The following is a 13,398-nucleotide window of genomic DNA, read 5'->3' as shown; positions in this document are numbered from 1 at the left end:
ACACCATACTCAATACCATTGTTCAGTGTGAATTCATGGTCAAGGTATACCTGCACTCTATTCTCCTGTTAAATCTGAAGTACATGTTGCACAGTGGGTTAACTGTTTATATCAAGTGATGCCTTTTGTCTTGGACATTCACATAAGCATGTTTTAGACTCCATGGACCATTAGATATGATTTACTTCCTAGGTTCTTCATAGAGTTGTAGCTGATGGATTTAGTTGTAAGTAATCTTAAACAGTTAAATACTTAAATGTCCTTTCTTTTACTTCTTTTTTGGCCTTTGCTTCACTATTCACACTGTCATCCCAGAATCCCCTTAAAAAATGTATGCACATCTTACATGGATTAAATAAATAAAATATCTATTTCCTGTTTAGCATTACATCCATCGGTCAATTAACCAAAAACACCAGACAAACATTTGTTCAAGTCAAGCATCATTTTTATTATGAGATACTGTAACACAGTGTCGTGAGTGCTATGATTCATTCTCAACTGGAAGGCTGTAAAGCATGGACTAACTCACACAGTTTCACACTTGTTATACACGTCTTGTACACAGTGACCTTCTCATATTGTCTTTCCTTCTCCTTTATCAGTCCAGTTTGACCTGTGGGATATATCATGAGGCAGGACTACTGAGTGAGGATATGTTATATAGAAATAGATACTAACACAAACTCTTGACATTTTTATGTTTCATTGGGAAAAAACACTACAATTTATATCATCCAATCATACATCCCACTTCTTCAAATAGCCCATTGTTCTCTGGAACATCATCCAGTGTTAAAATCCAACTTTTACATAACATTCAACGAACTACTCCTCAACCAAACTGGTTGAAACCAAAAGGAAGACCGAAGAAGGCAACAATTGTCTTAAGGATTGTCTTTTGATATTCTGAAATACCACACTGAAGACATGACATTTTTGAGTTGTTCCGACTCAAAATGTCACAATAACAACAACAATAATTGTGCAAGTTCTCCCTCCTCATCAAATCGTTTTGTTTTGGTTGTCTGTTCCATCAGGATTTGGTATTTCTAGGCTCACAGAGCTTGTGCAGCTTGATGTTTATTCTCAAACCTGATTCGACAACAAGTAACAGGTCAGATTTGGTTTTAAATTATGTTGAAAAATGTCTGGAAAAAAAACAAACAAAAAAAAAAACATTATTTCTTTAGAATTCAGACTCACTGGACCAATTTCATATGAAAATGCCTTAATATTCAGACCTAACAGACATTTATAGCTGCACTAATCAATGTATTCATATTAACACCAGATTAAATCACTATGTGTAATATGGAAGTGGTCATTCATAGTGACAGACTAAGAGCTTTTTTAGTTATTTTAGATTGTTTTTATTTTGTGGTCTGTATATGAATGAACTATTGCAGCTTTAAGTTAGAATTAGAAAGAAAAACAACTTGCATCATCTTCTATAGTTCTTCAGTACCACTAGAAAAACTTTGTCAATGTGCATCACATTATCTGCAAGGGCAGCTAAGAAATGAACCAACCAACGTCAATTTCAAGGCTTAAAGGGGCTATTTGTACGTTTTCTCTGCCACCAAATGTGGCTTCTTGCCGGGAGTGAATGGTGCTGATGGTCGACGCTACAGTGACATGGTATCAGAAGTGATGAGACGGTCAGGCCAGACTGGTGCTAGCTGGTTAGCACGCCAAGTTCGGTAGGAAAAAAAGAGTTAACATTAGCGTCGCTAACCGCTGGAGACAGCTCTTGGGGAGTAAAGGATTTAAGGTTGATGCCAAACTCTTAACATTTCTGCTGTTAATGCTAACATAAGCATTGTAGCACTAGCAAAAACGTACATATAGCTCCTTTAATCACTGTTGCAGTTTTATTGTAATTATTCACCTTTAGTTGACCCATTTCATCAACAAGTTGTCACTCTTGGTCAATGTGAGTTAAAGATTTGTGTAACACTACACTTCAGCTTTTATCTACTGCGCTGTAAAGAATTTTAAGGTAAGCTATGTAATGTGTGCTGGTTAATAGGAATGGACACTACAGACACACACATCATATAAATGACTGGCTGTACTCTTGCATATCAACTCTTCAGTTCTAAACTGACTCCAACTCACACTGTCCTCATGATTTAAAATTATTTCACACTGCCTTTTGCAAGCGAACAGGCACACGCTACTTCAGCTATAACACTACACACACACACACACACACACACACACACACACACACACACACACACACACACACACACACACACACACACACACACACACACACACACACACACACACACACACACACACACACACACACACACACACACACACACACACACACACACACAGATGGAGGAAAAAATAGTCTGACACACAGTGTTACACATCTGTCTCATGCAGACATGTCATGCACACAGTCCTTCTCTACACGTGCGCACACACACCTTATCCAAATAAATCTAGACACACACTAACGCACAAATGTGCTGAGAGCTTATCAAAGTCAGGCCTAAAGGTCAGGTGCCATAAAATTAAAGCACAACCCTGAATCTGTCAGTGCACAATGGAGCCACGCTCAGCAGCAAAGACAAAAAGAACAACAAAACATTATAGGTGACGGGGAAATGGAAGGTAAACTGACTTAAAGGTGCACTTCAGCTAACTAGCAGACCCAAACGGCAGTGAGTGTTTCACATGTAGAGACGTAAACATCCAGAAATCATGAAGTACATTTTGCTGCATTTGCAAAAGACTGTTTTTGAATTTTGCCATTATTTCCTGTGGGCACAGATTTCCCTTTGGTGTCCACACAAAACCAGATCTGGAGTCACACAGATGGGAACACTGGTTAAAATCCTGCCTAGAATAGAATCTAGCCTGAGAAGTAACTACTAAAGAGGCTCGTCTGAAAGAAAGACAAGGATGGAGGAGTCCAAGGGAAGGCAGGAAGAGAATGGAGGTAAGTATGCAGGCAAACACAGCAACAAACTTCATGCATACACACAAAATCCTTTAAGGACAGGGGCCTCTGTCTGTCCTGTCGACTTAAAGCCAGTGCAGGTCAAGGAAAGGTAGCTTCAACACATTCACAACTCAATATGAAAATTCAAACTGGAGGAAAATTGCTGCTGATTAATCGCTCAACGTGTGACAGAGCTCTTAAGGCGTGTTCTTCACCCTGTCTCCTCTCTCTGTACCTGCTAACCAACACTGTGTGCTCATCATCATTACTGCTCTCCACCACAACACACAAAAACACCACAACATATATGTGTTTCTATATACTTTTCAAGTGAACTCGATCTTTTGAGAATTTCGTATATATCTGCTTTGCCCTTTTCTATGTAAACTAGAAAGAGTACAAACCACAAGTCCACACACAACCACTAACCTAACATTAACACATACCAAACACCTGTACTGATTCAGAGTCAGTACCGTCCTCCAGTTTGCGACACAACATGACAAACGGATCAATGCATGAATCAGTTATAAAGTGATCATGCTGCAGTGCATTTAACAATGGCAGTGAGGCTTTAAACATGGATTCAGTGGATGGTCATGTTAATAAAGTCATTAACAACAACGTAATAGTCACATTTGGTTCTGTCCTTGGTCAGTCACCTCTTAACTTTTTCTCTTTGCGTCTGTTTAATGACCCGTTATGGTTTCACATTCATGCCGCCAAAAGGGATTTATGACAACTGTCAGCCAGTCACCTCGAGCAGTGAGCGAGCAGCTGTTGAAGTGAAACTGGAACAAGGCAGTTTAGACATGGAAGACCACATACTGTACGTATGTGTGCGGGTAAAAATCCTAAATACAATTTCATTGGAGTTATTTGAGTCATTTTGTCACGAGAATTTGTCACTTTCTGCCCGTGGCACAATTTGTTGTGCAATGAGTTACTTGCCCGTCATCTTAAAAACTGTCTCGGAAACTTTCAGGCAGATATGGATATCTCACTTTAAATTGAACCCAACTTGGACAGCGAGGAGGGCGTCCCGGTGACCAAGTGGTTAAGACACACATGATGTAACTTCATCATTCCTGGTTTGATTTCAACTGGAGATCATGAAAAGAAATTACACACACTGGTTTGTCATGTATTAATAAACACAAACAAAGGGAGCTGTCTTATCCAAACTCTCTCTGCGTTATAAGCCACAGAAAGACCAACACTCTGACCTGGTCAGTAATTATACAGCAACACTGCTACAGAAATCTACAGACACTATCATATGTTTATCTGAGGGACCAGCAAAAGATATGGAGTTATGGAGCAACATAGATCATAAATGCCTAAAAAAATATCTTGACATTGATAATGATTCATTTTGTGTACTAGAACCCTGACAAACTATGGGACAAATGATAAAAAATCAAATAAAAAAAAGTGTTCGTTGGTTTTTAGCCTGGCCATCTAGATTCTGTACCACACATTAGTCATTTAGATGGAGCAGGGCTTTATATTTGTACTCTATAACATTAGTGCTTTAAAGCAAGGCTATGTAGATTTCAGACGCATTCTTCCTTTTACAAATTAATTTAAATTCATAGTAATAAAACATGCCCTTGCTCAAATTCAAGACACCAGAGGTTTTGCTGCTACAGCCTTACTTGGTTTTGTTTAACCACTAGCTCATGGTAGCTAATGTTAGCGAATGTGAACAACACACAGTACTGAATCAGTAATGCTGACTACATGAATCATCTCCACCTGTGTGAGTGTTACAATTACTTAACATTTTAGTTATATAGTAATCTGTACTGTTTATGCTAAACTGTAGTTTAGTATTTAGTGTAGCCTTTAGCTAATAAAAGCATTAGCATAATACCATCAATTTCACGTGTAGCTGCAGTGGCTGCTGTTCAGTAAAAGTTACATCTGGCTTTAACAAGAATATGGTGAAAAATGAGCAATAAGCAGCTTTCTGAAGAAAATAAAAGCGATTTCTGCTCCACTTTTATTGTCCATAACAATCTGGGTTTTGCTAGTGGGCAGCATTGCATCTGCTGGAAGAGATTCATTTTCTAAGGCATCTACAACGGCTTCGGCTATGTAAGGAACTGACACATACAGGTGTAGCACGACCAGTTGTTATGGTAGCATTTTGGTTAGTTAGCTAGCTAGCTTGTGAATATCATAGGGCACTTGTGTAGAAATCATCTGATGCTTCAGTGTGACAGAGCGGGCTCGATGGGCACTACATGTCCGCTGTTATCACAGTGAACTCAGTGGAACCAAGAGAACAAAATAATTTTTGGTGCTACAACAAAAAGTACATTCCACTGCAAAAATACCAGGCTTACTGACTGTCACCGCTATTCAACATAATCATGCTTATTTCTGGACTCCATTAGTAACTCTCTCTCACTGCCCTGATGTAACCAAAATAACAAAAACAACAAAACTTTCATTTCAGGACTGCATATTTCATGACATTTCTGCCACATTTATGATTGTATGTCCCATATTTTGGGTTCTCCAAACACTTGCACCTTGAAAATGTTTTACCACAGGACAGTAGTGCTACAATGTTGGGCTAAGAGTAAATGTTTCAACTAACTCAAACTAACTGAGAGCCTAACAGTATCAGGTGAAGCACTGGAAGATTGTATGACATTACACTTTATCTGTCTAGAGTAGCCACTACACCCTCCCTTGACAATCCTTAAAGCCATTATGTGTAGGATTTGAACATTTTGGCAACGGAAAAACACAGTGCCAGTAGAGTAATTTCAGAGATGCTACAAAAAAGTCTACACAGAGTGGTGTTAAACTACCCCTCACATGACAGAGAAACAGTTGACTATATATCTGTATTTTCTATTGTCTCAGTGAGACTCTGAACAGTGATTCACTGCTTGACACTTTGGCTCTAGGCTGGAATTCAAATTACACTACTCTATGAGGTAAAATGAAAGTGTACTTGGCTTTAGTAAGTTAGAAGACCACACTTTTCTACCATTTTGTTCACAGACTCATTTTCCAACTGGGGAAGGATTTGGAATAACATCACACTCAAAGCCAGACAGGTTCAGCACATTCCCAAAAAACGTTGTCAGTGTTGCAGTCAAAACACAAAACCCAGTGTATGTTCTCTCAGACATCAGTATGTCAACTGATGCTAAAAAATATTCTCTGAGTATGGAGACTTTTTAAACTAAAAAGCTACAAGACATAAGGCTACAGGACCAGGCACAAGGAGCCCTTGGCTTGCTCAGATAATGGCAGAGAACGAGTGAAAGCTACCAGCTGGTGGAGGCCTCACTCAAGACTGCTTCTACCTGAAAACTGCCTGAGGAGCCAGCAAAGAATACCTGTATATCCCCTTGTACCACACTGTTTCCTTTCATTAATGTCCAACATAACAACTATAAATAGGCAACAATAACATAATTACTATCATCATTAATTTAACAACAGGATAGAACACTAGTTTCACCACAGGACATCTTTCGTTGACAGTTTTTTTTTTTTCCAGGAATTTAGGTTTGAGACATAAAACTCTCTCTATTAATGGGAGATCAGCGTTATTCCGCTACATGTTTATATTCACATCCCTGACTCAACTGATGAGATAAAGTATTTGAGTGAATTGTATCTAGAGAGTTGCACCTATTTAGATGTAATGTAGAGCACAGATTCTCAAACCTTACACTGTCAATAAAGGCTTCTGCTCTCCCAACCCACACCACAGATTTTTCTTGTTGTAATTGCACATTCTCTCAGCAAGGTAATCTCTATGAATGAAGTGTGAATGATTGAGAGTGAAATGGAAGCTAGAGCAGGAACTGCTTTTTCCCCAGACCACAGATCTGTGGTCCAGATGCAGTTCGCCTTGAAGCACTACATGGATGTGTACTGATAAGAGCAGTGCAGCAGAAATAAAGTGTTGCTGTTGGCTCCTCACAACTGAGTTCAATTTACACCCTGCATGATACACACAGTTACAGTAGAAAACCACATGGCTAACGTGCAGAAGTTCGAACTAGACTCGTTGATAACTGAATCGGTTTTAACTGCAGGGTGCCCAATTCTGACTCTGCGTGGTCTAGTTCTTCTTATAAGGAGAAAACGACTTTGGCCATGTGGTGCCCTACGCAGTTGTGTTATTTCATGCGAACAAAGCAGAGGTGTAAATTGAACTTTAGGACTTCACTGCACAGTTTGATATAGATAACCTCTTTTATAAGCGCTGAGAGGGTAGAAGGTGGCCACAACAAATTTCCCATCGAAGGTGCGGCCTGTCAGCAACCTCTGAGCCTCTTTGGAGTCACTGGAATTGGCGTACTCTACAAACACCTGGTGGACACACAAAGGAGGTGGATGAGTTAGCGGGTGAATGTGAGGGAATGTATGTAACCTTGAATGTTCTCTGGATGTGGGCGCCCACATTCTTGTCGCGCTGTCTCTGTTCCAGTTCCAGTGTTCACTAATGTTACAGAAACAGGACATTTTCAAGCAGCCTTCAGTTTTCTGCTTATATTTTTGCATTTTAAAAGCACACTGAGTATGTGTTTGCACATTTAAATGATTATTTGTGACTGTGCTTTACTAAGTTAATTGACTACTACCACTATCTCTACCTCTTTCTTTAACTGCATTACAGTTGCAGCAGGAAAGCCTTCTCTCTGTCTGTCTCTTCTTCTTCTCCTCCTTTCTCTCTCTCTACAAACAAGATAAAAACTGTCTTGCTGTACAATAAGATAATGTCAGGAATATATGGAATGCATCATTAAATATTAATTTAAAAATCAACTGTAAATAAATGAAGGTATTTATGTACAATACATTCACAAGTGACTAGCAGAGGATCATCTCCAGAAGCCCTGACTGAGCTGGAAGGCAATGCAGCTGCACCCAGTGCACGCAGGGAGTAAGTGAGTACAGAAGAGTCCCAGTGTATCAGTGGAGCAGAAGCACTTGAACCACTGAAATCAATAAACAGAACTGCACAGAATGAAACGACTAAAAATCATCTGCATCTTTAGGTTCCGCTTTCACTCTAAAAAGGAGTGTATGGCCCTCTTCTCCTCCTATTTTACACCATATTATCTACTCATTTTATTGCACAATAACGTGCAAAAAGTTTGGTGTGCAACTACTCTATGACGTCTGCATGTCTGAAACATAGTCAAAGCTTTCTATGATGAAATCCCTGCAGGATAAGTGGTATTAAGGATTTCCTGTAGCTCCTTGGTTTTCAGTTAGATCCTGGTTGACAAACCAGTCTTACCTGTCCTTTCCCTGGGTTCTCCTTGGGGATAAGCAGAGAAACCACTGAGCCGTACTTCTGGCACTCCTCTTTCATGTCCTCCAGGATGTCTGGGAACAAAGAGGAGACATTTTCATTTATTTTAGACAAACAGGCAGCGCAAGGACATCCCAAAAAAACCTTCCACAGCTGCTGGATCAAATAAAAATCAAACTAAAGGCAAGAATCAGACAAAAGATTGGCACACTGGGCTAAAAGCTACCAATGATTTTAAATGAGTAATGTTTTGTTTGTTGCCAGGCATGGTCAGATCACCATTACTTACTTACTTTAACCTCTATAAACTTGCAAGAAACTGGATATCAATTCAGAAATTAACAAATTCATTTACAATTTAAAGACAGAAACAAAAAGATGTTGTACCTTCATACTCTTCTTCGTTGTGCAGATGACTGTCGTCAATCAGGTTGAGCAGACGGAGGACGGGAGAGGGCAGCAGAACCAGGTCCTCAATGTGAGGAGCTAGCACGTGCGCGCGCACACACACACACACACACACACACACACACACACACACACACACACACACACACACGCATAAGTAAATGTGGAACAGTGAGAGGTGCATTAATCTTGGTGGATGTTACAAATATTGACACATACCAAAGGGAATACTGAAGAACGGGCTCAGCAGGGCAGTGTCAGCTGTGCATCTTTGCTTTGGGTCATTGAGAAGCATGCTGCACACACAAAGCAACAGAGGCGCAGTCAGTAACTGGAGACATTATACAGACCAGACTATAGTCCTTCGCTTTACACAGCACGCAAGATTATGTCATTACACAATACAGCTCATAGTATAGTAGATTAGGTTCACCTTTTGATAAGGTCTCTGAGGTGATAGACAGGGATTGCAGGGCACACCACACTGTTGCTGGCAAAGATATGGTCAACAATGGCAGCACTGTTATCCTAAAGGGGACGAAAACAGATTGCAGAGTAGTATTTTAGTACTGCAGGAAGGTGTCTGAATTATTAGACTTTCCATTGCTGAAAACCTCCAAAACAAGTTTTTTTTGTTTTTTCTGTCCCATATGTATTAGACAAATACATATGTTTATTTTCATTCCATATTTTATGCATTGCACATTTTTTATGTTTAATTGCTTTCTTAAGCCTTCAAAAAGAATCTTAAGGAACTGGTATTCACCAAATTTGAAATCTGAACTGATTATTCTGGATCTTGCTCCGGTAACCTCCCATGTTAGAACATAACTTTTCCCCATCGTGTTTATACATTCTGAGGCTGTCTGATTCCTTTAAATCTCAACTTATTAGTCTACCCTGAGTCGAGCTTTGTCATACCTTCCACTCCTGCGAGCGGACGGTGTCTTTGAGTTTAATTCCTGAGAACATCTCCAACAGGATGATGCCCAGGCTCCACAGGTCCACAGCGGCTGTGCAGCCTGAGTCTCCCTCCACCTCCACCCCAGCCTGAGCGAGGCTGTTCTGAAGCTCAGCCTCCGGAGCGCGATACCCGTCTGTCTGGATGTACTTGACATCCTGGGGAAGGTGAAGAAGAGGATTTAGAAATACAAAACTCAAGTTATCCCAGCTCCTCTTTTTTATTGGCTTTCAAATTCTCAGACACACCAACCTGGTTTCCCTCTTTAAAACTGAGGCCAAAGTCGATGAGCTTGAAGCACTCGTCGTCAGCGCTCCAGAGGATGTTGCGTGGCTTGAGGTCGGCGTGGACGTAGCCTTCCTTGTGAAGGAAGGCGAGAGCCTCCAGGATGTCTCTGGCACAGTGCTGAACAAGCCACATGGAGTGGCCCTGCTGCGGTCTGCCAAAAAATACCATACGATGAAGTTACACAGAAAGCTCAAGCTTTCCTGAATATATGAAGGTGTGCGGTGACTGTGTCCACCATATGTAATTATATTATCTTTCCAATCGTTTAGAGACAATTTCTATTCAAGGTCTTGTTTTTCACATTTGTGATGGCCCCATAAATCATTTACCAGACCATTTCTACTGTAATCTGAATGCTTCCTGACACATTCTGTGCCGAATTTCTGGAAACATGGTCAAATTTAAAGGGCCAGGTCACCCAAATAATTCTTTGTTTTTTTTTTTCTATTTACACCTATTGATATCTAACACACGGAACTGTCAACAGTTTTCATTCGAACTAGAAGCATTTTGTGTGAAAACCATCAACAAAAACTTTTCAGTGATAAACTATTGCATCAGAGGTGCCACTGTGCAAACAAAGTTGCATTGCTGATTAAATCATTAAAATGTATTAAGAATATTGACAGGAGCCTCCCACTGTGTGATTTACATTTTTTGATAGAATGGCTTTATATGTAATGTCGGATGGTACAGGTTATTTGCAGTGCTTTTGTTTTACCAGTAGATGGCAATGTGCACCATTTTGAATGAAGATTTAAGTAATGAATTTATTGCTGATTCTGATGTGCCAGCGCTTCATTACACCATCACCATTGTGTCATTTTTTATGCTTGATGCTTTGAAGAACAAATAATATGTCATTCTTTTCCATTGTATTGAGGAGGCAGTAGAGGACTCAGTGAAGGATAGAGGGATAACACAAACCTGGGTAAATAAGTACTGGCTGTCAGATACCTATGTTATCAGAGAAGTTGTGTTTTTCTGGGTGTATTTATTACCACATAGACTCCAGAATTATTCCCCTCTTGCCCTTGACCTTAGTTGAGCTGCAGTTCAACACTGAAAGATCGCAGCAACCAAAATTCAGGCCATGAGTCAAACATGTGCCTGTGCTTCACCTCAGGCAGTGAATGCTGATTTAGACAGCACAAACGAGTGTGCAAGTGCAACACATTCAGCACTTGTGTACGTAAATCTATTTGAGGAATCTGTACATGGTGGACCTAGTCTGATGAACTGGCAAACTGCCACAGTCAGGGTCATTTATCAAATGAAATGACATTACTCACCTACCACCCTGGGTACCACTGCTGCCTCTCACCAACAGCTCGGACACGCTGACATCCAAGAGCTCCAGCAGAAGACAGCGGGTGGAAACACCCATACAACTGTGGTTGGTGAACACCCCGTACAGTGTCACTGAAAGGAGAATAAATCTGGTGTTACAAAAAGCAAGGCCTGTACTGGTGCATTCAAATCATGATGACAACACAGTGAATATGACCGTCCTTCCTTCCTTGGACAACAGTATTCACTCAAGAATAATGGCAGTGACACCATGCTGTAGTATAGGAGGATCACATTATGCTGTGTTCCTGAATGAAGACATCTGCTTAACTGTTTACTCAAATATAATCCACTCTATTTGAATAAAACTTGTACAACAGAATTACAATGTTAACTGTTGTCAACCATTATGTTTTGTTTTTTTTTGTTTGTTTTTTTTACAGAACTGGAAAATTTGAAAGACTGACTTCTTGCTTAATGGGTCATCATATGCCGAATTAAAAAGCCTTAACTTTACGCCTTAACTATTTAGAATTATTCCTACAGCCTAATACACCACTGATGACAAACAAGTTCAAGTTAAATTGATAGATTTTCCAATGGAATTTGGCATTTGCTCCATTTGACCGAGACAGCACCGGAGTGCTACACTCCACCATCTGTCTGTTCTCAGAGGACTGAGTTGTTGAACAGGGTGACGACGTTTCATTTTCATGTCAGCAAAGCTAATAATTAGTTTTGGTGACTGACTTTAATGTTATGCGACAGCAGTTCTTATAATACATCCATGGTCTCAGCACATTCCCTGCCTGTACATGTTTTCACACAGTGAAATATTGTTGTTACCGATGTTTTTGTGTCCCTGGATGTCCTCCAGCACGGACCTCTCCTTGTGATACCCGTAATCTCCTCCCTGAGTGTCGGCCTGAAACTCCTTGACAGCGGCGGTGGTGGCTCTGCCTGAGCTGACCCGGTACACCGAGGCCGAGACTCCCTGGCCGAGCCGCGACTGGACGGTCCATATCTCGCCGAAGATCTCGAACAGCACCGGCTTCATGCTCTGGTCTACGCTACCCTGCGACGGCAGGATGCTGTCCGGACGCGGTGCCTGCGCCTTTGCGCTCGGCTCGGAGGAGCCGCAGTGAGCCATTGGGCCACGGCGTCAGGAGACGGGAGGAGGGGAACCAGCTAGTTGAAAGGTGGGAGCAGCTGCAGGAGCATTGCGGGCGAACCGGGCTCTGTCAGCGCCGCATAAAACTGCCAGGACGAGTCAACAGCAGCGAGCAGAGAATCCTCCGACACCTGCAACCTTGTAAAAACCAAGCACGGAGCAAAATCCAAACATATTAGTCGACTGTTTTCTCACTGAGGCTGTCGAAATGACTTCACGACAGCCGACTGACTAAAAGTTAGCTAGCTTAGCTCCTCCAAATGGCTAAACTAGCCACCGAGTTTGAGCTCAAAAACAACACTTCCCCCAGGCGCGATCATAAACTTCCCCATAATGTACCGGGTATTAGTTCAGCATTTCAACAGAACACATCAAAGTCTTAAAGTTTGTCGGTTTCGGACGCAATAAAGTTTTACTTGAGTTGTAAACTCAGGTTGTTGATATTAATCTTACTTCTGTTTCTGCGGTCCTCCCGGCCCGTTAGCGGTACAGCTGCGCCCGCAGTCTGCCCCCTGCCGGTAGGGAGGGGCCCGTGCTGTCCTCCCTGTAGACGTTGTGGCCAAATGAAAAACAAACTGCTGTGCATGTAAAATCCGCTTGTCACTGGTCGGAACTGAAGAACAAATACAGTAATGAAGATTAAAACGCATTTTGAGTACTTTAAAAGCCAGTGCTGTGTTGCTCCAGAGAGGTTTATGACCTCAGAGCCTTTGAGGCTCCTCCATCTTCTCTGCGGCCACAAGGAAGCAGCAGAAGAAAGTCATCTCTCAGGGTTTGCTCTAACATCCAGCCTCTCTGTAAGCTCCTCTACGCTGTGTGCTGCATAAGATGAACCAGTTGCAGTTTTTGCCCACATTCCTGTGATCTGCTTTTTCCACAAGTAACACATTATGAACCATATCACAGAAGCTTGGACTAACCAGTCTGCCAACAGAAGTTAAGGGTGGGTAAAAGAAAATTAGCACTGAAATATTCATCACAGCCTTAACTCCATATTGATGTTGCAATATTTACTTTCA

General features: G+C 41.1%; 1 protein-coding gene across 7 annotated transcripts; it reads right to left on the bottom strand.

The window, feature by feature from the left end:
* Positions 1-426: 426 nt before the first annotated feature.
* On the bottom strand, positions 427-13,331 carry uhmk1 (U2AF homology motif (UHM) kinase 1). 7 transcript variants are annotated; one of them, XR_011692420.1, is made up of 10 exons: positions 12,055-12,826; positions 11,211-11,340; positions 9,883-10,069; positions 9,591-9,788; positions 9,103-9,197; positions 8,889-8,965; positions 8,649-8,747; positions 8,247-8,335; positions 2,269-7,312; positions 427-2,196 (listed from the first exon to the last, which is right to left on the bottom strand). XR_011692420.1 is itself a non-coding variant. In XM_071487306.1 (10 exons), the coding sequence occupies exons 2-10, from the start codon at positions 12,356-12,358 to the stop codon at positions 7,166-7,168; spliced, it is 1,326 nt and encodes a 441-aa protein (XP_071343407.1). In that variant the 5' UTR covers positions 12,359-12,517; positions 12,833-13,331; the 3' UTR covers positions 427-7,165. The 7 variants fall into 7 exon arrangements, 1 of the variants encoding a protein (XP_071343407.1); XR_011692421.1 differs by having other exon boundaries at positions 2,279-7,312; XR_011692422.1 differs by having other exon boundaries at positions 2,285-7,312.
* Positions 13,332-13,398: the final 67 nt, after the last annotated feature.

This window comes from Trachinotus anak, unplaced genomic scaffold (assembly GCF_046630095.1).
Source record: "Trachinotus anak isolate AG129_WGS33_773 ecotype Australia unplaced genomic scaffold, CSIRO_AGI_Tana_v1 ptg000010l, whole genome shotgun sequence".
NCBI lineage: Eukaryota > Metazoa > Chordata > Actinopteri > Carangiformes > Carangidae > Trachinotus > Trachinotus anak.
This window is presented reverse-complemented; position numbering and strand designations above follow the sequence as displayed.